This window comes from Ustilago hordei (assembly GCF_900519145.1).
Source record: "Ustilago hordei strain Uho2 genome assembly, contig: UHO2_contig_02, whole genome shotgun sequence".
Taxonomy (NCBI): Eukaryota; Fungi; Basidiomycota; class Ustilaginomycetes; order Ustilaginales; family Ustilaginaceae; genus Ustilago; species Ustilago hordei.
The window spans coordinates 1080837-1105786 of NW_024545252.1; the positions used below are offsets into that span (position 1 = coordinate 1080837).

Below are 24950 nucleotides of genomic sequence, written 5' to 3' on the forward strand. Positions count from 1 at the left end.
TCTCTCCAGAGAGTACCTTCTTCATCGAGTACTGCTCAGGGGCCTCTCCTGCTTGGCACCCCTGTGCCTCTTGAGTGGTGTCGACTCCTTCGACACTGCTCCTCCTCCTCATGACCTGGTGTCGACTCCTTTGACACTGCTCCTCCTCCTCATGACCTGGTGTCGACTCCTTCAACACTGCTCCTTCTCCTTTGATCAGTGACAGTTCCTTTGGCTCTTGTCTCTCGAGCCCCTGAGTGGTAACCATCTGCATGCTCCTTGAGCTTGGTCCTCTTCGTGGCTGTGCCTGCTCCTTGAGCTTGGTCCTCCTCATGGCTGTGCTTGGCCCTCCTTTGCATGTGAGTCCATAGGAGTCCATGGTCTCCATGGAGACTGCACTACAACCATGCTCTCTACTGATCTCGACTAGATCTTCAATACCTGTTGAACCTGTGACCCTCCTGCTTCTTGAGCATCCAGGCCCATGACACAGATGTGCTGCATAGCCTCTGAACAGAGTGTTCAAGGCAGTCAGTCAAAACCTACCAGAACTCAGTCTTCTGGCTCCTTTCACCAAAACATACCAGAAGGAGCTCACTTGGTTGATCTCACTGATATCAACTGGAAACACCAAACCTGGTTTCAGGAGTGCAACTGCTTACATGTCTCTGCTTGCCACCAGTGATGGCAAAAAGCCTCCTAAGGCTGTCCCTTTGATCCTATGAGGTCACTTGACTCTCAAAGCATTGATGAGCCCTTTTTACAGTGTGACCTGTGATATCTGTTGGATGGGCTTGTTCTGACCAATTTCGCTGAAATCGGCCAGAAACCTGTGACTCCACCAATTTCACATTTCGTGCTCACTGCACCTCCCATGTGTGCCCAGGGTCTGTGCAGGCCCTGTTACACATGGTTATTTGTGATTGAGTTGGGAGAGTTGTTGATAAGATAAGGTAGAGGGCTAGCTCAGTCAGTAGAGCATCAGACTCTTAATTGGTTGAAAATAGAGGCACCACTTTGTTGGGGCCACAATCAGGCTCCCTTTGTACAGATGTGTGTGTAGCAACTACAATGCTTGTCATATTACTAAAAGGAAGTGAAAAAACATAGGTATATTTATACCTTGACACCATCTCTGACAATGTTGGGCTGCCTTAGATGAGTTGAGTGTCTTCTGCAGAGCTCCTGAGCCATCTCTCCTGCAGAGCTCCTGAGCCATCTCTCCTGCAGAGCTCCTGAGCCATCTCTCCTGCAGAGCTCCTGAGCCATCTCTCCTTCAGAGCTCCTGAGCCATCTCTCCTGCAGAGCTCCTGAGCCATCTCTCCTGCAGAGCTCCTGAGCCATCTCTCCTGCAGAGCTCCTGAGTTGTTGCCAAGTCAATCTTCATGCATTTCATGTGCCTGAGTCAGCTCATGAATAAGCAGTGTTTGCTTTCATGAGCTTTGCCTTGTTGGCATTCTGGATAAACCCTGGTGAATTTCCGACAAATCTTCAAAGAAAAGGTCTTGTAGATCGCTTTTTTTCTTTTCTTTTTTTTTTTGACTGGCCTGCAGCTGCGACAATTTTGCTGTGAAATTTGTGTTGTTCCTCGTTGCTTGCTAGTTGAGGAATCTGATTTTCTGCGTAGATGATGATTGGTAGGAGAGAGAGAGAGCGAGAGAGCTTGGAGTCTATATATACAAAAGAAGAACAGCGGAGAGCCGCATTGACTGCGGAGCATAACAAAGCATTTGCCTTGAGTAGGTTGTGACACATGTGGTCCGTGCTAAGATGTTCAGGCCTTTCACTCGGCCGTAAGCATTACCCTCGCTGTCTCTAGGCTTTGTGTAGCTTTATCTACTTCAACTCCCTCAACTGCCTCCCTCAGTGGCAAGGCAGGAGACTGCCGAGCCACTGCATCATGCTGGGCTTTTAGTCCCAGTCCCTGTCGCGCGCGCTGTAGTATAGTCTTTCCCACCGGTTTGGTAAAGAGGTCTGCCAAGTTATCTGCAGTGTTAATGTACTTGATCTTGACCTTTCCATCTTGCACGTTATCTCTGATGAAGTGGTATTTGGTGTCAATGTGCTTTAACTTCCAGTGTTGCGCGGGGTCCTTGCTAACCTGGATGGTACCAGTGTTGTCTGAAAAGATTGTAGGGATACCAACATCGATTCCAACAGCCTTGAAGAGGTGTTTGAAGAACAGGACCTCTCGTGCAGCTTCTGTCGCAGCTACAAATTCTGCTTCCACCGCCGATAAGGCAGTGCAGCGCTGTAGTGCTGATTTCCATGCTACCAGGTTGCCACATACGAACACTGCTGAACCAGATGAGCTTTTGCGTTGTGCTGTAGCGTCGCTTGCCCAGTTTGCATCGCTGTGTGCTGTCAGAAAGTCTTGTTGCTTGTTGCTGCCGTATTGTAAGCGGATATCTCGTGTGTAGTCCAAATATTGGAGTACTTTCTGTGCAGCGTTGTAGTGCTCCCTTGACGGTTGTGTCATATAGCGTGCAAGGACGCCAACGGCTTGGCTGATGTCTGGACATGTTCCATTAGACAACCACAGGAGTTTGCCGACGATCTGTGGGTACTCCTTTCGTTCTGCTATGCTTGCTGCCGTTTCTGGGACTGGAATGTCTTGGAGTGGTACACTAGACTTCCTTCTGCGCTTGTCCAAATGTTCATCCAGAAGCTGCTTAACATAACTAGTTTGCTCGAGGTCCATGGTTTTCGCTTCTCGATCCCTGGTGATTTTGATCCCGAGGAAGTGGGAGACATTGCCACCATCCTCCATCCGCCATCTTTGGCCTATTTCCTCCTTGATATGCCTTACTGTTTCTAGGGTTGGAGCTATAATTAGCGTGTCGTCGACATAGATGACCACTATTGCAAAGTTATCTCCTTCTCCTCTAGTGTAGATGCATGGTGCGCAGTCGAGCCTGTGGAAGTTTGAGCGTCGCAGGAACTTATCAAACTCCATGTTCCATTCCCGTCCCGACTGTTTAAGGCCATACAGTCCCTTGATGACTCGGTAGGCTTTCCCTTTCGGCACCTTGGCACCTTCTGGTGGTTTCATGTAGATCACATGGTTGAGCGTGGAGTTGAGGTAAGCCATTGTGATGTCAAGCTGATGGACTTCCCAGTTGCGCTCCACTGCCAAAGATAACAGGGCTCTTATTGCGCTGAGCGGTGCCACAGGTGCAAAGGTTTCTTCGAAGTCGATACCCTCCCACTGTGTGAAGCCCCGTGCGACGAGTCTCGCTTTGTGCCGGACTGGTATGCCATCGGCATCCAATTTGAGCCGAAGGACAATTTTGGAGTCGACAAGTCTAGTGTTTGGTGGAACATCCACAATCTCCCATGTTCCCATTGCCTCAAGTCCGTCCAGCTCCTTGCGTATGGCTTCCTGCCATTGTTGTGCATCATCGCTGGCGAGTGCTTCCTTTAAGGTTGGCGTGAGGTTCAGGGTGGCTGTGTGTGCTTCTCCAATTATCTCTTCAACATCGAGCTCCGACCTGTTGTCATCTATAGGGTCGGCGGGCAGTGCAGTGTGTATTTTGGGAAGTGGGTCCTCCATGTCGAGTACTTCCACCTCCAATTCGGGCTTGTTGCTATCTGTCTCGGGTCTAGTATCTTCTGCTTCGAGGCTCTCGAAGCCGAACTGCAGTGGGCTCTGCACACTGGGGCGATCATGCCAACCTTTGGCTTCATGGAATGTGGCTGAGTTGCTCCACCGTATAGATGGGGTGTGGCCGGGGGTAAAGAATTTCCAGCCCTTGTGCTCGTCATCGTAGCCGACCATGATTCCTGGGATTGCTCTTACGCCGTGCTTTCCTGTATGATCCTTCTTGGGGAGGTGGACCCAAGCAAGGCAGCCAAAGACACGCAGCTGCTTGGCCAAGCCATGTGCAGACTTGCGGTGGAAGTCCTCATATGGGATCCTATTTGCTTCGGTAGAGGGTGTCAAGTTCAGTGTGTGCCCTGCAGCCATGATGGCATAGGGCCACAGCTCCTTTGGTACTGATCTCTGGACAAGCATTGCACGCATCTTTTCTTGAAGGGATCTGATCATGCGCTCTGCTCTCCCATTCTGGGCACTGACGTAAGGTGTGGTTTTCTGCCACTTGAACCCTGCTTCTCGTTTCCATTCTTCTGCTCCAAAGCTGGGCCACTCTGTTCCGTTGTCGCTGCGGATGCACTTTAGCGTGTGGTCCGTTGCTATCTCTGCTGCCTTGATCCATGCCTTTAGGGCGGAGAATGCTTCGGTCTTGCTGAGGAGTGGTTTCACATATACATAGGATGACGAGTCATCTACAACTACCAGTGCATGGTGGTAGTTGGGATGGCCTTTCAGGTCCGTCATCAAGTCAATGTGTACCAGCTCCAAGGGTGCCTGGGCTCGCTCTGTTTTGCTACTTGTCATTCTTGCGCGTGTTTGCTTTGCTTGGCTGCAACAGTTGCAATCCCTTGCATCATGTCCAAGCTGTGTTTCTTTTCCTAAGTAGTGGGCCTGGATTTGCTTGGTTTTGTTCCTGCCAGGATGACCAAATCGTTCGTGCCATAGCTTGCTCGTCGTGTGGCTCGCGGGTTTTGCTGGTGTTGTGGTAGCATCAATGCCCTCTAGGGGATCATTGAGCTGTGCTGCTAGGGAGTCACCGTAAACCTCCCATCTCTTCTTGCGCCGGTTGGTCTTGCTCTTGACCATGCTCCCATCATGCTGGAGGATAGTAGCTCCAGACTCTTCAAATATCACACGTGCACCATTTTCAGTCAGCGCTGGGATGGACAATAGGTTCTTGCTAAGGTTTGGAACATGGAGTACGTCAGTGAGTGGTATCTTAACGTCTCTTACTCGCAAAGTTGCATCGCCTATTGCCTGTACTCGCAACCGTTCATGTCCAGCAGTATCTACGGATCCTTGCTTCGGCGTCGGAGCAATGAGCTTACCCTCATCATTTACCATGTGATGTGTAGCTCCAGAGTCGAGAATCCACGTACTGTCTTGTTTGCGGTTGCCAGTGTTGCTTATGAAAAAGGTGCACCCGAGTCCCTATCCCTGCTGAGTAGGAGTTTGCTCCTGACTGTTGGTGCAGTTGATGGCAATGTGCCCGGGTTGCCTACACTTATAGCACTTGGCCGGTTCATTAGGGTTTGCGGGGTCGTGCCTGCCCCTATTGTAGCCCTCTTGGTTAAGAACCTGCCTATGCTCGCCAGCTTGGCCTGTTGAACTTCTATTGCTCGCAGCTCTGGCCGTGGCTCGGATATGACCTGAGAGCTCGGCTTCTTGGTGCTTCTTAGCTAGTGCATGATAGGCATACTCATAGCTGCAACCAGGTTGAGCAGCTTTGAGGGAGTCTACTGTCTGGGTGTAGAGCCAGTCGTCTTTGACGCAGCGGTACAGGGTAGACTTCTTGAGCTTTTCGTCCATGCGGCTACCGAGCCTGGCTGCGTCATTCCAGATTTGATCGAGCTCCTTACCAAGGTTGGCAATGTTGCGCTGGGCTAGCTTGACTTCGTGTACCTGGTTGTGAATGGCGGAGAGCTTAACTTCGTCGTTTATTGTGAGAGCGGCTTTGAGCTTCTTGTAGAGTGTAGAGCCGAGCTGCTCCTCCTCACCTTGCTCCCGTACGGTGTAGGTGTTGATACGGCTGGTGGGTCCGTGGTCACAGGAGGACAAGATGAGACCCAGCAAGTGGCTGTCTAGTTCCTCATCATAATCGGTATGGCCACTGGGAATCTCCTCAGTGAGGATCTGCTTGGCGTTCTTGATTGGGCGGATGCAGTCCATGAACATCGGCTCCCAGATGGCCCAGTTGTTCTCGTTGAGCTTGACGATTTGCGAGATGATGCTGAGCACCAACTTGGGGATCTTCTCTGCTTGGTTGGTGTTGGGTTGGAGGTTTATTAGCGAGAAGGCATGCTCCAAGACTTGGTCTTCGTCCCAGTTGGTGTGAGTTTCCCTGATCATCTGCATGGTGCGTTCGAGTAGTGCTACGCTATCTACTCTTGGTGGCATCCTGGTGGTGAGGTGCTAGAAGCTGCTGAGCTTCAGACTCTTAATCAGTTGAGGAATCTGATTTTCTGCGTAGATGATGATTGGTAGGAGAGAGAGAGAGCGAGAGAGCTTGGAGTCTATATATACAAAAGAAGAACAGCGGAGAGCCGCATTGACTGCGGAGCATAACAAAGCATTTGCCTTGAGTAGGTTGTGACACATGTGGTCCGTGCTAAGATGTTCAGGCCTTTCACTCGGCCGTAAGCATTACCCTCGCTGTCTCTAGGCTTTGTGTAGCTTTATCTACTTCAACTCCCTCAACTTTGCTGGCTCAAGCATCCGCTCCGCACAGGCACTTGACAATCAGGCACTCTCTCAGGCTCTCGCAGTCACTGCAACTCCACCTGGGCCTTACGCTGTTATCACATTTGTGTCACCGTGACCTAGTCTCTCTTTTTCTCTTCTCATAGTCTCGCTCATCTTGACTTATTTCCACCATCGCTAACTTTCATCCGATTCGGCATTTCGATCTCTTTGACGGAACCTCACTTCTGCGGACATTGGCGTTCCCTTCCCTGGATCACCGGCATTCCTCTGTTCCACCAACCTCGCTCTCATCTCTGATTGACGGACCCAAGCAGCCCATCCAACCACAACCTGCTTAAGCTTTCAGCCTTCTTCGCTCATAATTAGCCTAAACCACCCAGCCTGGCTCATTGTCGGAGCCATCATTCGCCATGCAGCCATCCAAGACAGACCGAGGTGGTGGTGTTCCCGCTGCCTCCAATCCACCTCCAGCCTCTACAGACGACACCGACCTCGCCTCAGCCGCCAACCTCCGCAAGCTTGTTCTCAACTACCTCTTGCATCACTGCTACACTGACACCGCCGTAGCTTTCGCCAAAGATGGAATTATCGGTGACCTCTATGGTGCCGAGTTTACCAACCTACCTGGCTCCTCCGATGCTGCTGGAGCGACATCCAACACTGCTCGTGCTGCATCCTCTTCTTCAGCCTCAGCTTCGAATTCAACGGCCAACGCATCTGTAAGCTCGAGCACAGACTCGCCTCTTCGTGGCAGCAACGGTGCTGCTGGTCGGCAAGCACATCCTCTCTCAGCACCTCCGCTCTCGCGCGATGACTCGAGTATGGAGATCGAAGTTGAGAATCTCCTTCCTACGTCTTCTGAGCATCTTGATACCTCTGCCTCCACAGCAAATGAGTACAGCAATGGGTACTCGAACGGTGCTTCGGCTCGCCGCAATGGCCAAGGTCCACGCATAAGGTCAGCTGCACAAGCACAGCAAGCTGAAGAGCACGATGAGGAGGATCTTGAGGATGCTGAACTCGCATCTGAGGAGGATGAGATGCAAGACGAGCTGGATGTCGATATCAGTCCCTACCTCACAGCTGAAGATCTGAGGGCGGTAAGGGCGCGCAAGCAGATCAAAGATCACATTATCTCGGGCAACATACGCCAGGCGATAGATATGATCAATGAGCATTTCCCTACCGTCCTCAACAGTGGTGCTTCGACTAGTGGCAGTGGGGCCAAAGCAGCACGGACGAAGACGGCTGTCACTTCCAGTGGCGCAAATGCGGGCTTCGACAAGGTTTTGCCAGCAAATCCGACAAGTATGGATGCAGACCATCTTTTGCTCAACCTCCAAATTCAAGTTTTCATCGAAGCTATCAGATCAGCGTCCTCTTCTCAGCTGGCTTGTAATTCCTCTTGCACTGCCCAACTCGGTGTGTCGGTTGGAAGCTTACCCTCACTAGCGAGTACAACACCGGGCATTGCAGCAGCAGCTATCTCCCGAGCTGCCTCTCCTGCTCCCTCAACATCCTCATCCAGTGGCTCAGCTACCTCAGCAACGGGTACGAATGCAGCTCTCAACCCCGCACTCCATTCCGCACTCGCCTATGCACAGGGGTTGTATGCTTCAGCGCAAAGACTGCCGAGCTTTTGGAGAGCGATGTATCTCAAAGAGCTAGAACAAGTTACTGCGTTATTGGCGTATACAGATGTAGAGCATAGTCCGGTTAGGAGGTTCTTGCATAGGTCGAGGAAAGTTGCTTTGGCGGAACAGGTGAATAGTGCAATTCTGTTGAGGAGTGGCAAACCTAGTCAGCCGTTGGTGGAGGTAGCGGTTAGACAGACGACGTTTTTGTGGAATCAGTTGGTGGGGGAGGAGGTGCAGGTGGGGTTGGGACATCCCGTTTGGGGGTTGGTTAGTGGGAGTTCATACCGAGAGGAGGGTGGTGGAGCAGGGGTTGGTGGGAACGGGGGGAAGAAGGGAGCGAATGGGAAAAAGTTGCCGAGTTGGAAGTTTAGGAGTTTCTTGCAAGAGAGGTGAACAATAGTAGATCCCAGTAGTGGTGTTGATTATTCCTGTAGACTGTCGGACATCGCAATCATTCACACACAATCTCAGAAGGCGGCGAAGTTCTCGAGAGATGCTAAAATTAATGCGAAACATGCTAAAAGTGTGACTGGGGTAACTCAGTCCTGCATATCGTCCGCTCCGGTAGCAGGTTGATCGTCGTCATCGTCGTCATCATCATCTTGAACGCGTACGATACCATCTGCTGTACTTGTCTCTGTTGGATTGAGATGGATGTTGAATTCTCCTACCAACTTGCTCAACCTATCACCGAAGGACTTTCTGACACCTGCATTGCTGAGTGAGTTAAAGACTTGCAACTGACCTGCACTGCCAGCAGCAGCAAGGGTGAGTGGATCATTAGGGCTGAATGTAGCAGCGAAGATCTTTCCGATACCCAGATCTCTCGACAAGACGAGGTTGATAGCAGAAGGAGGTGTGGTGGTGGAGTCGGAAGTGGTAAGGTTCCACAACTTGATACTTCGATCGGAAGAAGCGGTGAGGATAGCGTTAGGGATGTGAGGAGAGATGTCTACGGCGGTTGCGGCGGTATCGTGTGCTTGGAGAGTCCAGAGGGGGGTGGAGGGGTTGCGGATATCGAAGGATTGGACGATTCCAGATTCGAGCGAGGAAAGGAATTGGGAAGAGGAAGGGGACCAACCGTTCCATACTACGGATTCAATGTCCGAACCGATGGCGATCATCGTGGCTTGGTCTGGAGTGCGGGTGTCGAATATTCGGATGGTTTTATCGTATGAGCCGGTGAGAAGGACAGCTGGGTTAGCGGAAGATGCGCCGTCGCCACCGATGGCTTTGCATTGCCATGCTACCGATTGAACTTTGTCTGTGTGGGAGGCGAAAGAACGGAATGCGGTGGAGGATTCGCTGGTGTGAGGACGCGAAAGGTCCCACAGCTTAACCGTGCAATCTGCTGATGCGGAAGCAAGGAGATTACGAGCAACCGGGTTCCAGCTGAGGGAGAGAACAGCGTCAACGTGGTAGGCATCGTTTGCAACCCTTGCTTTGCTCTGTTTACGCTTCTTCTTTCCCGTACCCAAGGGTGCGTTCAACGTCTCCGTCTCCGTCTTTCTACCCAAAATAGCATCAGGATACATTCCATCAACCACATCCATACTCCACACTTCGATCTCCGGATCCATAGTTCCCACGGCAATAAAGTTTCCCAACTCGCCCGCTGGCTTTCCACTGTTCTGATCCGCCTCCGATCTGGCCGGACTATAATCCAACCACTCCAAACAGAGTGGGAAAGAAGGCAACATCAAATCGTGATGTACATAAAGATTGCTATCCTGTGCAGCATAGACATATGCCTCGAGCTGCGAAACGTCATCTTCCGTCTTAGCAGTGATGATCAAGTTGTCGGTGGGGTAGATTTGCAACTCTTCTCGTTCCTCTTCATCATCCTTTTCAGCTGCATCTTGAACTGTGATGTATGGATCGTCTTCGTTGGACTGGTAGACTGCGAGGCCGCGGATGTTGGAGAATGCACCAGCGGTTGCAGAGGCAACATCGGTGGGTTCTTCGTCGTACTCGTCCAGGTTGTATCGTGAGAGATCGTCTGGGTCTTCTGTCTTAGCATCGGTGGTGGAGGAGGGGGCAGCGGAATCGTCTTTCATCTCCTCATCATCTTTCCATTCCTCTTCGTCGTCGTCGTCGTCGTCGTCGTCGTTGTCGTCGTCGTTGTGGTCTTCGTTATTAGGAGCGAAAGGATCTTTGCCACGGGCAATGTCGCGTTGAGCACGTTCGAGTTGAGCTTTGGCATCTTCGAACTCAATGTTGGCCATCTTGGAGACTCGTTCCATTTCGGCATTGTCCAAAACGTATTTTTTGGGATGCGCAAGGCTTTTGCCCCTCGCGATCCAGTGGAGAGCGCTGATCATCTTGTTGACTGCACTTTCGAGAGTTGTGATTGTGAAGGTACTTAAGATGAAGAGGAAGAACGAGAAGAAAAAAAAAAGTGGAGTGCAGCGAAATTTTAAGAGGCAGGGTCGTAGCAAAAAAACGGCTTATGTAAGCAAGCTTTTTCTCTCTCTCTCAAATTTTAGATTCTTTGGAAGGGTTTTTGCTTTGGAAGCTCCTCTTGCTCTCTCTTTCACTCGACAACAACGGACTTGACACCATCAGCGGTCCCACTATCAACACCCTTGCACCACCTACAAAAGCTGCTGCAACGATGATCCGCGTCGCCAAACCTAAGAACGCTCGATCCAAGCGTGCTCTGGAAAAGCGTCAAGCTCGAGAATACGAAGCAGCCAAAACTGCCATCTTCGTCAAAGGCCCTCACTCATCCCAACGACTCAATGTCGCCCTTACCGAACTCAACCTTCTTAAAAAGCCCGACGGCATTGCATTCAGCAAGAAAAACGAAGCTCTTCCCTTCGAGGATACCTCATCGTTCGAGTTCTGGAGTTCGAAGAATGATGCATCGCTGTTCATGTTCGGAAACTCGCAAAAGAAGCGTCCCGACAACTTGACTTGGATTCGAATGTTTGATGGACAAGTGTTGGATATGGTCGAAATGGGTGTTGTCGAAGCCAAGTCGATGAACGAGTTTAAAGGAGTAACTAGGCCAGGTGTTGGGATGAGACCTTTGTTCCATTTCAGTGGACCGCAGTTTACTGCGCCTACGGATGCAACTACGAGTATGACTGCAGGTGCGGAGGGGACAGAGCATGACCCAACAGGTGCTTATCAACAGTTTAAGAGTATGCTGTTGGATTTTTACAGGGGTGAGGAGTTGAAGACGAATCAAATTGCATTGTCGGGATTGCAACATGTGATTTCAGTTACTGCTGCTCCTGCGCCAGACCAGCGCAACGGATCTTGTTCGTCAAACACAAACGGCAGCACGGGAGGTGGTGAGAGATTGTCAGACTTATACAAAGCAGCTGGTCTCACACCTAACGGGACTGTTGTGACGCCTTCAACATCGTCCGTTGTTATGTCGCCTGCCGGTACTCTTATTCATTTCCGCGTTTACACGGTGCAATTGCTCGCTTCGGGGACAAAGATTGCTAGGGTGGAATTGCAAGAGTGCGGTCCATCGTTCGATTTCCAGCTGCGAAGACGTAGACCGGCTAGCATCGATATGCTTAACCAGGCTCTGCGCAGACCTAAGACGCAGGCAGAGAAGAACAGACAGGGTAAGGAGGGTGTCAAGAAGAATATCGAGACGGATGACATGGGTGATACTGTGGGTAGGATCCATGTGGGTAAGCAGGATCTTAGTGGGTTGCAGACGAGGAAGATGAAGGGTTTGAAAAAGCATTTGGATCCTACAGCTAGCAGTGGGGAGGATGATGACGATGATGACGATGACGATGATGACGATGACGATGATGACGATGAGGATGACGAGGACATGTATGGGGCCGAGGGAAGTGATGACGAGGAGCTGGAGATGGATGACATGACTACTAACAGCAATGAGGATGAGGATGAGGATGGTGAGGAGGAGGATGACGAGGAGGAGGAAGAGGAGGTCGCTCCTGCGAAGAGGAGAAGGTCGTAGGACGCTCCGCATTTCAGTTTGGCATTTTGGATCCGGTTCTTTATCACATGTACTCTCAAGTTGCACAATTCAATCGCTCATTCCACACAGCATACCGTCTCCCTCGTAGCGAAAAGTATGCGTCTGTGAAGGGATCTTTGCATTGCATTGTATGAGCGACGATTCTATTCTTCCATTCATCGAAGAAATTAGTATCAATCCTGCTTCAACCACTGCTTGACAAACTCGAGCTGCTGTTCATGAATCAACCTCACTCTTTCTGGCGTCTTCTTGTCATCTTTCAACCCATTCTCATCGCAGTGATGCCAGCAATCCGGAATCAACTTGAACGGTCTCTGAATCGTATCTGCCCTTGCTCCTCCACTGGCAAATTCCTCACTATGCACCGTCGCGGGCCTCCAAGGATCATACTGTCCGTCGACAAAGGCCAGCCTATCCACTGACAAGCTAAAGCTGCCCAATCTGTTCACCTCATCGATATCTGGTCTCTCCGGCATTGTCAAGTGTTGACCAGCTGGGAAGCCTTTTTCGCAGATCTGGTGTGCATAGTCATAATCCAGCAGGGTCGAAAGGAGCTTTGGACCGGAAGAAACAAAGTACTTGCTCTTGCCATCTGGTGTGGGAAGATATCGTGGAAGGGGAGGGGCAGTCATGATGTAACCCCAAATAGAGCAGTATTGGAAAGTCCAAGCTCGACCAGCGGAAAGTTTAGTTTCGGAAGCAAATGCTTCGTAGTCGGTACCGAAACATTCATCTGCGGTGGAGCCTGGTTGACCATCTTCGCCTTGAGTGCAGGGTTGGACGTAGTTGGTGCGCATGTAGTGTGCGTATGCATGAACTTGACGTGATATGTTGAGACCTTGAGCTTCAGCATGAGCGCTAGGTGAATCGGTTTCGTAGGCTTGCTTGGTGCCGTAAGTGGTGAGTACATCACAGAACTGGCCAAACTCGGTGGAGGAGACTTTTGGATCCCAGTTGAGACTCTGGAATGAACCCAAAGGGTAGGTGTTGAGATTGGCTAGGTCGCCGAGGTTGGTTAGGCCTTGAAGACCAAACAGCTCGAGCAGCTGCTGGGTGCGGTTAGTATCTCGTTCAGGCTGATCAGCACCAGTGAGTGGGTTGGGAGCAACAATCTCATCAATGCCAGCAATAGCCGCTTGGATAGCTTGACTGCAGTTGGTGGGTGCACCTCTTGCAATGGGGTAGAAATATTCTGGGAATTCGTCCACAGCAGTGACTACCGCGCTGGATGCAATAGCGCCATGGACAAGTTCGGGATAGAGGAAACGCATGTGAGCAGCTCTTGCGCCGGGGTAACTTCCACCATAGTAGATGATCTTGCGTTTCTCGCTATTATCCGTGCCTGGAATGTCGAGGTTTCGAATGAAGTCGGCTGAGTCTTGGAGGGCTTGCTTGTTGGTGAGCCATCGAAGTTGGTCTACTCCCCAAGCATCTCCCGAGCCCAACTCAGTGCGGTTTGGGAGCGAGGTTCCATAGTAGCGGTGCTCGAGGACAATGCCAATGCCGCCAGTAGCTTTGGAGAAGATATCGAGAATACCGGTGTCGAGGAAAGGGATACGGGCGGTGGCATCAGCCTCACCACTGTCGAGAATATAGATGGGTACCGCTTCACCGTTTCTGCGGGCCGAAGCGGGTTTGTAGTGTCGAGTAGAGTAGAAGAAGCGTTGTTCGAACTGAGCTTGGGTGGTGTTGTCAAAGTGATCCAAAGGCTGCTTGTGGTAGAGGGGTTCTTTGATGTTGTGCTTCTTGCTCCTCTTTGTCGCGGAGACGTCAGCAATACTAATGTAGTCCAGAAACTTGGATAGGGTGGAGCCAACGTCTTGTTGCATGGAGAGGCCGCCATGAACAGCGTTCCAGACCCGGCCAAGGAGGACGTTGTCAGTCTCGTCGGAGTACTCTGCAGCCTTGGCTTGAGCAAGCTCGTTACGTTCTTGCTGTCTCTTATATCTCCGTTCGAGCATGCGCTGGAAGCCATCCATGCGACGAGGCGTTGAATGGGTCAGACGCTCAGCACTGATGTAAGAGGGTGCGTTTGCCGAAGCCTCGTCCGAGCTGATTGTAGGCGTAGCATTGGCTGGGATGTTGAGGGTGGACAGGCTTAGGGCCAAAGCCAGCCATGGCGTGAGCGGGGTTGTCAGCTTCATTCTTGAGGACACTTGCTTGACCAGGTAGGAGATGGTGGGGCGAAAGGAGCGAGAGGAGCGAAAGCAAGCTGTTGTTCCTTCGATCTTTCCGGTATTTGCAAGAGCTAGAGGATGAATGGTGGGGAATGGTTGGGATGTAGCAAGTGAGAGTGTCGGCTCGAGTAGACTCGGAAGCAGCCGGTCCCATCCTAACACTGTAGCACAGCTGGACAAGGTCAAATAGCTTGACAAAAGGGACGTGCGTAACTTGAAATTGCTGAAAGTAACGATCCAGTGATGACGCTAACAAGTGACGCTAGGGCGACGAGATCGGAGATCGGGGACAATCGAGTTTGTTGAGGATCGGGTACAACCAAGTCTCGCTCGTTGTCAGGCTAGATCATTAAGTAGGAGCAGTCCCACATTTGGCTTGTGCCGCTCACATGTATATATATCTCACAGAGAGCACTAGGCTCTCGCTACATTCTTGTAGGTCAATTTAGTATATGTTTCTACTGTAACAAAGTAGTGACATCGTACTTAGACCATCCCCGATCACCAGTATCGGGACCTCATACGACCTCAATTTCTTCAGAAATATGCCGTGATAGGAGTCAGACACTTTTATTTCGCATTTTGACATTTCTGGAAAGGGACGCTTTTGGAGCGCGTTTAGGCGTGTGGGTCTGGGAAAAGGCCTCAAAATTGACCGATCAAGAGACCATTAAAGCCTCTTTTCTGAGGATCACATAGGCAGAGCCGCTTGGATGTCGAAAGCGACGTTCTGAGAGAGAAAGGTCCTTCAAGGCCAGTTTGGACGGGCGAAGTTGCCCAGTCTGTCAGTCATGCTTTGACTTGGCAAAATGGCACAAGAGGTGGTGAGAAAGCATAGAGTCAATTGCATGGGACTTGGTACATCGTCAAGCGCAGCAACGCAGCAGAGAATGGCCCACAGGAGACACAGGAAAGGCGAGGTGAGGTGGTGGATGGCAAGGTGAGACATTGCGTTGCTGTCGATTCCTCGTTGAGTGCTTTCGTTGACAAGCCGTCGAGCTGGCCGAATGAGGGTGAAAGTGTAGCATTCGACCTGAGCGCAGCTGGCTTCGCATGATTGTAGCGGCAAACGTAAAGTGCAACAGAACGCGGAAAAAAAAACAAAAAAAAAAAAACAAGGTTGACATCATAGGTGGGGGAGAGGTGAAGAGGGTTCTGCAAAGCTTGGCTGAAGTGGGCCATCTGCGTCTAGCAGAGGTTGAATGTCTATGACTGGAGCCTAGCAGTGCGAAAAGCATGGGCGAAGGAGGTTGGTGAGATGGAAAGAAGCATGGAATGCAATGGCGGCACGAGGACGATGAGATGGAAAGAAGCATGGAATGCGATGGCGGCACGAGTACGATGAAGATATGGCTCCGAGAATGTGGTGTGATCGAGGTGGAGGGCAGGGCGGGTATGTTGTGTTTAGAGAATGGCGCACTTGGACTTCTTTCGAATGACAGGTGGTTCCAGCGCTGCTACGATAGCCTCGTCAAAGACGTTTTTCAAACCCTTCTGCGTAAGCGCCGAGCACTCGACGTACTTGACGGCACCCAACTCTCTCGCCAATCGCTCACCGGCCTCGAAAGGGACGGGCCGCTGCTTTGAACGTGCCAACTTCTCGATCACGGCGTGGTCGTCTCGCAAATCCACCTGTGTTCCGACAATGAGGCAAGGGACACCGGGGCAGTGGTGGTGAACTTCGGGGAACCACTTCTCCTTGACGTTCTCGAAGGATGCTGGCGAGGTGACGGAGAAGCAGACGAGGAAGACGTCGGTCTGCGGGTATGAGAGAGGTCGCAATCGGTCGTAGTCCTCCTGTCCAGCAGTATCGAAGAGTCCGAGTGTGTATGGGTCCTCACCGATCATGACGGTGACGGCATAGTTGTCGAAAACGGTAGGAACGTACTCCGAGGGGAACTTGTTGGTGGTGTAGGAGATCAAGAGACAGGTCTTACCGACGGCACCGTCGCCGACGACGACACACTTGATGGTCTGCATTTCTCAAGTCTGTTGGGAGTCAAGAGGATTTGGGTTGGCGTAGACGATTGTCGGTTGGTTGAGGAGAAGAGGGAAGCGAGGGAAGAGTGGGAGCCAGGCAAAGAAAGGCAGAAAAGAGAATGAGGAATGGGTCAGATAGGGTCTAGTAGGCGTGAATGGAAGATATTGCACCTTGCACTTGTCTCTGCTATCGGCGATTGGCGGTCGCCATATCAACGCTTGGCTTCTACGCATGCTGGGCTGCATGGGTTGGGGCGCAAAGCTATCTACAATGAGACTGTCCAACTTGGTCGCTTCCGTCGTTTCGCCAACAGGGAGCGCAAGCGATGTTCGCCAGCTGAATTGTCGGGCGTGGTGGCGCAAGAGACTGACTGCGCTGTTGAAGCTAGGTTGTGATTATCAGGGTGGATGTCGATAGCCAGGCCAAGATGTTGTATACCGAAGTTGACAGGTTTGCGCTGAGGAACTGCAGAGATGGGGGAAGTAGCTGATAGACACTTACCTTCTAGCTTGAAGATAGGTTAAGTTTAGTTGAGCGAAAGATGACAGCCGATGCGTCCAGAGGCGTGAGATGGTGGGATTTTAGAGGGAAGCTAGCGAACGATGGTTTGCGTTTTTGGAATGTGCGCTTTTGTGACGTTTCTCCGATGAGGTGTTGCAGATGCAAAGGTAGCTCGGAGAGAAAGAAGTGCAGAGTGTGTGCTAGAGACTGTCGACGAGGTTGGAAGAAAAAGAAGAAGAAGAAAGATGCTATTGAAGGAAGAAGGTGGTAGAGCTGTCCAAGGTGAAACCGATCCGACCATATCAACAGCCAAAACAGCAAGAGGGTGGCAGGCGATTCAGAGCCGAGCAGTAGCCAAGAGCCAAGAGCCAAGAGCCAAGAGCCAAAGAGACGCGCGCCCTTCTCGCAGGCTGCAGAGCCACAGAAGAGCAATTTCAAGGTGCGTGTCTGAGTGTGGGTGGGTGAGTATATTGTGTGAGTATATTGTGTGCGGGCAGAGGAGCAAGGGGCGCGGCCATTCAGAGGCAACGAAAAGCCTTTGCGAATTGAATTGAATTCAATCCAGGGGGAAGGCCAAAAGCATGTTAAGCGGTAAAGGAGAGCTGCAACGCCCACTCTCACTCACTTTCACCCTCACAATTCACGCCCGCTCCTCAACCCCTATATCAGTCGAGTGAGCAGTCTAACTCTCCCTCTGACTAGCCTTGAAGCCTCTCTGGAAAATAGGAAAATCAACCGAAACCCACAGGCGGCGGTAAATTACAAACTTTGCAGTATCACTAAACCCTTTCTGCCGAAGGTTGTAGTCAAGCCTTCTCTTTTCTTTAATAGGTTTTTGAAGTGATGGTAGGAAAACGATTGTATTTGCAATTTAAGGTTCTGGTTTCAGAGTTCGAATCCAAGCTTCAACTTCAAGTGAAAGTCCTATTCAAAGTTGCTTTCGAGTCTTGTTCGTGTCGGAAAGCCTGAAACCTGAGAGGTCTTCTGAAAGACCCTGAATCGGTGAACAGCCGACAGTCTCGAACCCCTCTCAACTGGCAGTTTTAGAAAACAAGGCGAGACTAAGATGAACAATAGCTTTTTGCAAATACATTGTAGATCCCATCTGCTCTCTTGATTCTGATGATCTGACAGGCACCAAGATGAAGTCGGCGCTGCACAGATTTCGGCCTGCACACTTTTCGGCCTGCACAGAAGCTCCAGCATATAACAATCACAAGCCCACTTCCGATGATGATGTCTGATCAATGGACCAAGACCCACATCAGCTCGGGATCTGAGCATGCTCCTCACGATCCATAGAGGGTCACCAGGGGCCAGGGGGTGTCGGCAAGGATACGATTCAGGGTCTTGCAGCTACTTCAAAGGCCGTCTTACCAGAGCCCACTGATGAACCTGAATTTTTTGTGGGAATAACAGAACTTGAAAGCTGGTTTAGTGAGTTGCCATGAGCCGCTCACCACATTACAGACCAAGTTTTCGGCGACTTGAACACTGATCTGGTCATATCAAACAAGCTTGCTGCCTGGAGCAGTGCATCGGCGAATTTCAACGTTCGTTGAGCAACAGTGATGGCCGTCGAGCCCTTCGAATCGGGTGATTCTAGTAATTTGTATTTATTGTAATACCATTTGTCGGTCAACGAGGCGATTTTTAGAAACAAGATACAAGAGAAGAACAAAAAGAAGCGGTTGGCAACCGCAAATAAGGCGGATCGATGAGAAAAAGCGTGGCGCTACGGATCGGCATCAATCACAAATCTCAGCATCATCGGCTCATCGACCTGTTCATCGACCTGCTCATGCCACACTTCCACTTCCACTTCCACTGCCCTCTTGTCGCTGTTCTGAAGCTTTCGAGTTCGGAAAAGAAAGAATGCTAAAATCGCGCGGCAGGAAGCCAACTTTGAGTGCGTGAGAATGGCAAAGCCTAACTCTCGCCACAGCACTGCCTTGCCGTATGACTTGATCGCACACAGAGCCTCAATGCCTCAGAGATGGAGATATCTGTTTTTTTGGATTGATTTTATTTTTTTGGGAATTCGGATGGCCCGCGCCATGATCATCGACAAAGACAAGTGCCGGATGATGGAAGCCTGCCGCTGTCAGTCCTCTACTGCCGCCGACTGCTCTAAGCAACTAATCTCTCCGATTCCGATTCGCCTCGCCAAAATGCCCCTCTCCCTGTTATTTTTCCCGCTCCGGACTCAGCCCTCGCTCGTATCTCTCCACCTGAGAATTGTCTGTGTGTGTGTGTGAGTTGAAGAGGCACCAGCATCGCTAATGCATGATATAGTAAATGGGAGCTCAAAGGATCAGGGAATCAGGAGGGCATCAGGCGATGAGGAGGACAGGCAAGATGAGAGGCTGGTGGGAGCTAATGCAGCCTATGCATGAGGATTGACACCATGGTATGGAGGGGACATGTTGATATGACAATGCTTATGATAGAAGATACGTGGCACATGGGCATGACTCGACAAAGTGAGCAGTGTCAGGTGCAGAGAATATGTATATATGTTCTTAGCTTAGTCACTACCTCCTTACACAATTTAAGTCTTCTCAATTAGACACACCTGACTGTAAAGGAGTGCCTGACTGTGGCCTCTAGAGCAGTGTACCTAATTCAACTGGCTCCCAACGTGGGGCTCGAACCCATGACATTCAAATATGGCAGGAGACAACAACTGCCAAGCCAGCTTGGGTGAAGCAGCCAGGAGGACAAGAAAAGGTAAAATGCCACAACGAGCACAAATCAACAAAGAGGCCACCGATGGTAATGAGACAGAGTATTTTGACAATGAGGATGAAGGAGGATCAGAATCGGACAACAATGATGACTGATACAATTACCACACCTTGGCCAAAATCTTGGAGATGGTTGTCATGGGCCTGGATGCTCAAGAAGCAGGAGGGTCATGGGTTCATATGGAAGGAGCACAGGTATCGAAGACCTAGTCGACACCAGTAGAGAGCATGGTCGTAGTGCAGTCTCCATGGAGACCATGGACTCCTATGGACTCACATGCAAAGGAGGGCCAAGCACAGCCACGAGGAGGACCAAGCTCAAGGAGCAGGCACAGCCACGAGGAGGACCAAGCTCAAGGAGCAGGCACAGCCACGAAGAGGACCAAGCTCAAGGAGCATGCAGATGGTTACCACTCAGGGGCTCGAGAGACAAGAGCCAAAGGAACTGTCACTGATCAAAGGAGGAGGAGCAGTGTCGAAGGAGTCGACACCAGGTCATGAGGAGGAGGAGCAGTGTCGAAGGAGTCGACACAGCTCAAGAGGCACAGGGGTGCCAAGCAGGAGAGGCCCCTGAGCAGTACTCGATGAAGAAGGTACTCTCTGGAGAGAGAGCAGGAGCAGCATCGCTGGCGATGCTGAGAAGAGGTATATAACCATGCTTTCTCATCAATAGGTCGAGTGGATCCTCATCCACTCTACTCACCATACAACTAGTCAATACTTTAGAAACACAAGTACTCATTAGTTACAGTCAGCATAGCAGCAATCTATCAAGGTTGCTCCTCATCGTAGTGTGTGTGTTGTATCACCACTACCTGACGTCCGAAGGCGCCCATAGCAGGTTAGCGGTCTGGATATAGATAGAACCGAAGGCAGTAGTCCACTGCGGTCCGGGGATCACTTCAAAGCATCAAGTCAACACACTGGACACTCGTGTTGACGCCACCAACCTTATCACCAACACCATCAACCTCATTATCATTGACATCACCAATCTTATCATCAACACCATCAACCTCATTATCATCGACATCACCAATCTCATCACCAACACCATCAACCTCATCATCATCAACACCCACACCAGACCTTGGTGTCATCATAACATTGATATTGATTGTGCCGAGCTACCCCTGAACGGAGTGTCCACAGAGGTCAGCCGAAACCTACGATAGTATATACAACGAACGCCACCTGCTGTCACTGCACAACTTGATAGTCACCGATACCGAGACAATAGCTGTCACACAGTTTAATAGTCACCGAGTATCTCGACAGACCGACCTGGGTTTCAGGCGCGAGACCCCTGACATTAGGGTGGATCGTTCAAGCAGCTCCTCACGATCACCATGATGGACCCAGACCTCAACAATAAGCTCGATAGACTACTCACTCTATTGGAAGCTCAGCTAGAGCTTACTAGGCAGGGTCATCGAGAGGAACGACTACAACAAGCTCAGCTGGGTAGGGAGGAGACAATGGACCTCTCTCACTCGGAAGACCAAGCAGGAGGAGGAGATGAGTCTATGATAGGAGACCCACATACTCCTACTCCTGCTCCACGATCAAGACGATCAGTCTCATTCAACCTGGATGAGCAGGAGGACATCAACTATGAGAAGTATGCCTCACCTACTGGGCCAAGATATGTCAAGACTAAGCTGGACCCCTACAGCAGGACTAGGACGGACCCTTACCCCCTGGACCACGAGGAGGATACCAGCATCATGGCAGAGCTTAACCGGTCAAAGCCCATCACCACCCCCTTTCCAAAGTTCAATCCCCGAGACATGGAGATCTTCATTCTAGAAGCCGAAGCATGGTTTAAGTTCAACCAGGTGTATGAGCAGTCTAGGATGATCAATCACATGGGTGCTCAACTGGAAGGGACAGCAAGAGAGTGGTGGACCTCCAAGCTCCGTATTGATAGAGCTAGAGAAGGAAGGTTGTTCAATGATTGGCACTACTTCACAGAGCGACTGTCAGAGCAGTTCAACCCACGCAATGCTAGGATGGAGGCATACAACAAGCTGTTGGCTCTCAGACTCACAAGTGATGCTCCTGGTGCCGCCACACGTCATGTAGAGCGGTTCAGAGACTTGGAAGGACAGGTCAACCTAGATGACAATGAGCTAGTGATTGATCTCTTCAGAGGTAGTCTCACTTGTAGCATACAGGAGAAGTTCAAGAGGAATCCACCTGGGAAGAGATGGGAGTGGTATCGAGAGGTCGAGGAGATCGATCGACAGAGGATGCTACTACAGCAGTCCTCGGCTAGACACTCACTTCCAAATGCCACGTCACCTCCACTAAGAACTGGGTCTCGGCCAAATCAAAGTTCAATCCCCATCCGACAACCCACTCAACCTTATCCAGCTCGATCACCATCACAAGCAACTACACAAGCAACTACACAAGCAACTATACAAAACCTAAACCGACCCCTTCCTCATCATCCCACCCAACCCTCGAAGCAAGGAAGCCCTGCTCCATCAGGTATCAACACCTGTCATGTATGCAAGGGTATCGGCCATTGGGCCAGAGACTGCCCCAGCAGGAGGGTAGACCCTCTTAGCTCTCGACCCATGGGACCAAAGGTTATGGTCACCACAGCAGACCCCTTCGAGGAGGCCACCGACTCAGGAGATGGCCCCACAGGCAGCACTGAGACGGGTGACCCCGAGGCCATGGACCTCAGCTCATACCAGCAACCCATGGACCCCGATCACGAGGAGGAGCACGATGATGATGACGACGAGGGAAACGTCAGTGGGGTGATGCACTGATGGCATGCATTGCTCTACAAACCTCCTCGCCATCACTCTGTATATATCAAGATTGTCAAGTATGTTTCTCTACCAGTGGAGGCAAAGCAGTACTGGAGCTCTCTGGAATGGTTCAAGACCATCCTGCTCGGATACTAGCTGATACCGGTGCTGGTTTGTCCATAGTCTCAGATTCTTTCATTAGTAAGTACCAAATACCCACAAAACCCATAAAAACAAGATCGATCCATGGTGTCACCGGGCACCAACTCTCCATCAATAGTTCTGCGAGCATGCAGGTATCTATTGGTACACACAATCTGGGTGTGGTCGAAGCTTCAGTGGCCGACACTGCAGACTATGACCTCATCCTGGGGTTCACTGAGCTACGGAGGCTCAAACCCACCATACAATGGGATACGGGCCAGCTGGAGTTCAAGACTCAGGAGCAGGACCGACCCCCTAGGAGACCCCCTAGGAGACCCCCTGAAGCAGCAAGAGCAGGGGACCTAACCATGAGGAGACCAACCCTCCATGGTAACGAGTTTGTCTCAGCAGAGCGCATACTACGAGCAGCTCTGGAAGATGGACCCATAGGGTTCATGCTGTTAGAGGAGCCACCATCATCACTCCCAGCCTTTGGTTTTGTACCTACAGGCGCAGACAAAGGAGTCGAGATGGAGGTGGAGGTAGATAAGGTGGTGACGGCTGCAGACATACCAAAGCCATACCAACACCTGCGAGATGTGTTTGATGAGGTGGAAGCAGACAAGCTGCCCCATCATACCGAGCATGATCTCCACCTCGAGTTGATAGAAGGAGGTAAGCCACCTCAAGGGCCCCTATACCTTAAGGGACCCAAGGAGATGTCCGAGTTGAGGAGATACTTGGATGAGAACCTCGAGAAGGGGTTCATAAGACCATCGAAGAGCCCGGCACGATCACCGGTGCTCTTCATACCAAAGAAGGATGTGTCATGGGCCTGGATGCTCAAGAAGCAGGAGGGTCATGGGTTCATATGGAAGGAGCACAGGTATCGAAGACCTAGTCGACACCAGTAGAGAGCATGGTCGTAGTGCAGTTTCCATGGAGACCATGGACTCCTATGGACTCACATGCAAAGGAGGGCCATGCACAACCACGAAGAGGACCAAGCTCAAGGAGCATGCAGATGGTTACCACTCAGGGGCTCGAGAGACAAGAGCCAAAGGAACTGTCACTGATCAAAGGAGGAGGAGCAGAGGAGTCGACACCAGGTCATGAGAAGGAGGAGCAGTGTCGACAAGAGGCACAGGGGTGCCAAGTAGGAGAGGCCCCTGAGCAGTACTCGATGAAGAAGGCACTCTCTGGAGAGAGAGCAGGAGCAGCATCGCTGGCAATGCTGTGAAGAGGTATATAACCATGCTTTCTCATCATCATAGGTCGAGTGGATCCCCATCCACTCTACTCACCATACAACTAGTCAATACTTTAGAAACACAAGTACTCATTAGTTACAGTCAGCATAGCAGCAATCTATCAAGGTTGTTCCTCATCGTAGTGTGTGTGTAGTATCACCACTACCTGACGTCCGAAGGCGCCCATAGCAGGTTAGCGGTCCGGATATAGATAGAACCGAAGGCAGTAGTCCACTGCGGTCCGGGGATCACTTCAAGCATCAAGTCAACACACTGGACACTCGTGTTGACGCCACCAACCTTATCACCAACACCATCAACCTCATTATCATCGACATCACCAATCCCCTCACCAACACCATCAACCTCATCATCATCAACACTCACACCAGACCTTGGTGTCATCATAACATTGATATCGATCGTGCCGAGCTACCCCTGAACGGAGTGTCCACAGAGGTCAGCCGAAACCTACGATAGTATATACAACGAACGCCACCTGCTGTCACTGCACGACTTGATAGTCACCGATACCGAGACAATAGCTGTCACACAGTTTGATAGTCACCGAGTATCTCGACGGACCGACCTGGGTTTCAGGCGCGAGACCCCTGACATTAGAGTGGATCGTTCAAGCAGCTCCTCACGATCACCATGACGGACCCAGACCTCAACAATAAGCTCGATAGACTACTCACTCTATTGGAAGCACAGCTAGAGCTTACCAGACAGGGTCATCGAGAGGAACGATTACAACGAGCTCAACTGAGCAGGGAGGAGACAATGGACCTCTCTCACTCAGAAGACCAAGCAGGAGGAGGAGATGAGTCTATGATAGGAGACCCACATACTCCTACTCCTGCTCCACGATCAAGACGATCAGTCTCATTCAACCTGGATGAGCAGGAGGACATCAACTATGAGAAGTATGCCTCACCTACTGGGCCAAGATATGTCAAGACTAAGCTGGACCCCTACAGCAGGACTAGGACGGACCCTTACCCCCTGGACCACGAGGAGGATACCAGCATCATGGCAGAGCTTAACCGGTCAAAGCCCATCACCACCCCCTTTCCAAAGTTCAATCCCCGAGACATGGAGATCTTCATTCTAGAAGCCGAAGCATGGTTTAAGTTCAACCAGGTGTATGAGCAGTCTAGGATGATCAATCACATGGGTGCTCAACTGGAAGGGACAGCAAGAGAGTGGTGGACCTCCAAGCTCCGTATTGATAGAGCTAGAGAAGGAAGGTTGTTCAATGATTGGCACTACTTCACAGAGCGACTGTCAGAGCAGTTCAACCCACGCAATGCTAGGATGGAGGCATACAACAAGCTGTTGGCTCTCAGACTCACAAGTGATGCTCCTGGTGCCGCCACACGTCATGTAGAGCGGTTCAGAGACTTGGAAGGACAGGTCAACCTAGATGACAATGAGCTAGTGATTGATCTCTTCAGAGGTAGTCTCACTCGTAGCATACAGGAGAAGTTCAAGA

General features: G+C 50.9%; 7 protein-coding genes across 7 annotated transcripts; 3 read left to right on the top strand and 4 right to left on the bottom strand.

Annotated features, from left to right (window-relative positions):
• Positions 1–1762: 1762 nt before the first annotated feature.
• Positions 1763–5971, bottom strand: UHO2_01158 (uncharacterized protein; the record flags this gene model as incomplete). Its single annotated transcript, XM_041553626.1, has 2 exons — positions 1763–4929; positions 5038–5971. The coding sequence occupies 2 exons, from the start codon at positions 5969–5971 to the stop codon at positions 1763–1765; spliced, it is 4101 nt and encodes a 1366-aa protein (XP_041409560.1).
• A 716-nt stretch (positions 5972–6687) lies between these two features.
• Positions 6688–8307, top strand: UHO2_01159 (uncharacterized protein; the record flags this gene model as incomplete). Its single annotated transcript, XM_041553627.1, has 1 exon — positions 6688–8307. One exon carries the CDS (start codon positions 6688–6690, stop codon positions 8305–8307), a length of 1620 nt encoding a protein of 539 aa, XP_041409561.1.
• A 146-nt stretch (positions 8308–8453) lies between these two features.
• UHO2_01160 (uncharacterized protein) lies at positions 8454–10235 on the bottom strand (the record flags this gene model as incomplete). The annotated part of the gene is made up of 1 exon (XM_041553628.1): positions 8454–10235. The coding sequence occupies one exon, from the start codon at positions 10233–10235 to the stop codon at positions 8454–8456; it is 1782 nt and encodes a 593-aa protein (XP_041409562.1).
• A 293-nt stretch (positions 10236–10528) lies between these two features.
• On the top strand, positions 10529–11866 carry UHO2_01161 (uncharacterized protein; the record flags this gene model as incomplete). The annotated part of the gene is made up of 1 exon (XM_041553629.1): positions 10529–11866. The coding sequence occupies one exon, from the start codon at positions 10529–10531 to the stop codon at positions 11864–11866; it is 1338 nt and encodes a 445-aa protein (XP_041409563.1).
• A 194-nt stretch (positions 11867–12060) lies between these two features.
• UHO2_01162 (uncharacterized protein) lies at positions 12061–14031 on the bottom strand (the record flags this gene model as incomplete). Its single annotated transcript, XM_041553630.1, has 1 exon — positions 12061–14031. The coding sequence occupies one exon, from the start codon at positions 14029–14031 to the stop codon at positions 12061–12063; it is 1971 nt and encodes a 656-aa protein (XP_041409564.1).
• A 1437-nt stretch (positions 14032–15468) lies between these two features.
• Positions 15469–16044, bottom strand: UHO2_01163 (GTP binding protein Cdc42; the record flags this gene model as incomplete). Its single annotated transcript, XM_041553631.1, has 1 exon — positions 15469–16044. The coding sequence occupies one exon, from the start codon at positions 16042–16044 to the stop codon at positions 15469–15471; it is 576 nt and encodes a 191-aa protein (XP_041409565.1).
• Positions 16045–22186: 6142 nt separating this feature from the next.
• Positions 22187–23119, top strand: UHO2_01164 (uncharacterized protein; the record flags this gene model as incomplete). The annotated part of the gene is made up of 1 exon (XM_041553632.1): positions 22187–23119. The coding sequence occupies one exon, from the start codon at positions 22187–22189 to the stop codon at positions 23117–23119; it is 933 nt and encodes a 310-aa protein (XP_041409566.1).
• Positions 23120–24950: the final 1831 nt, after the last annotated feature.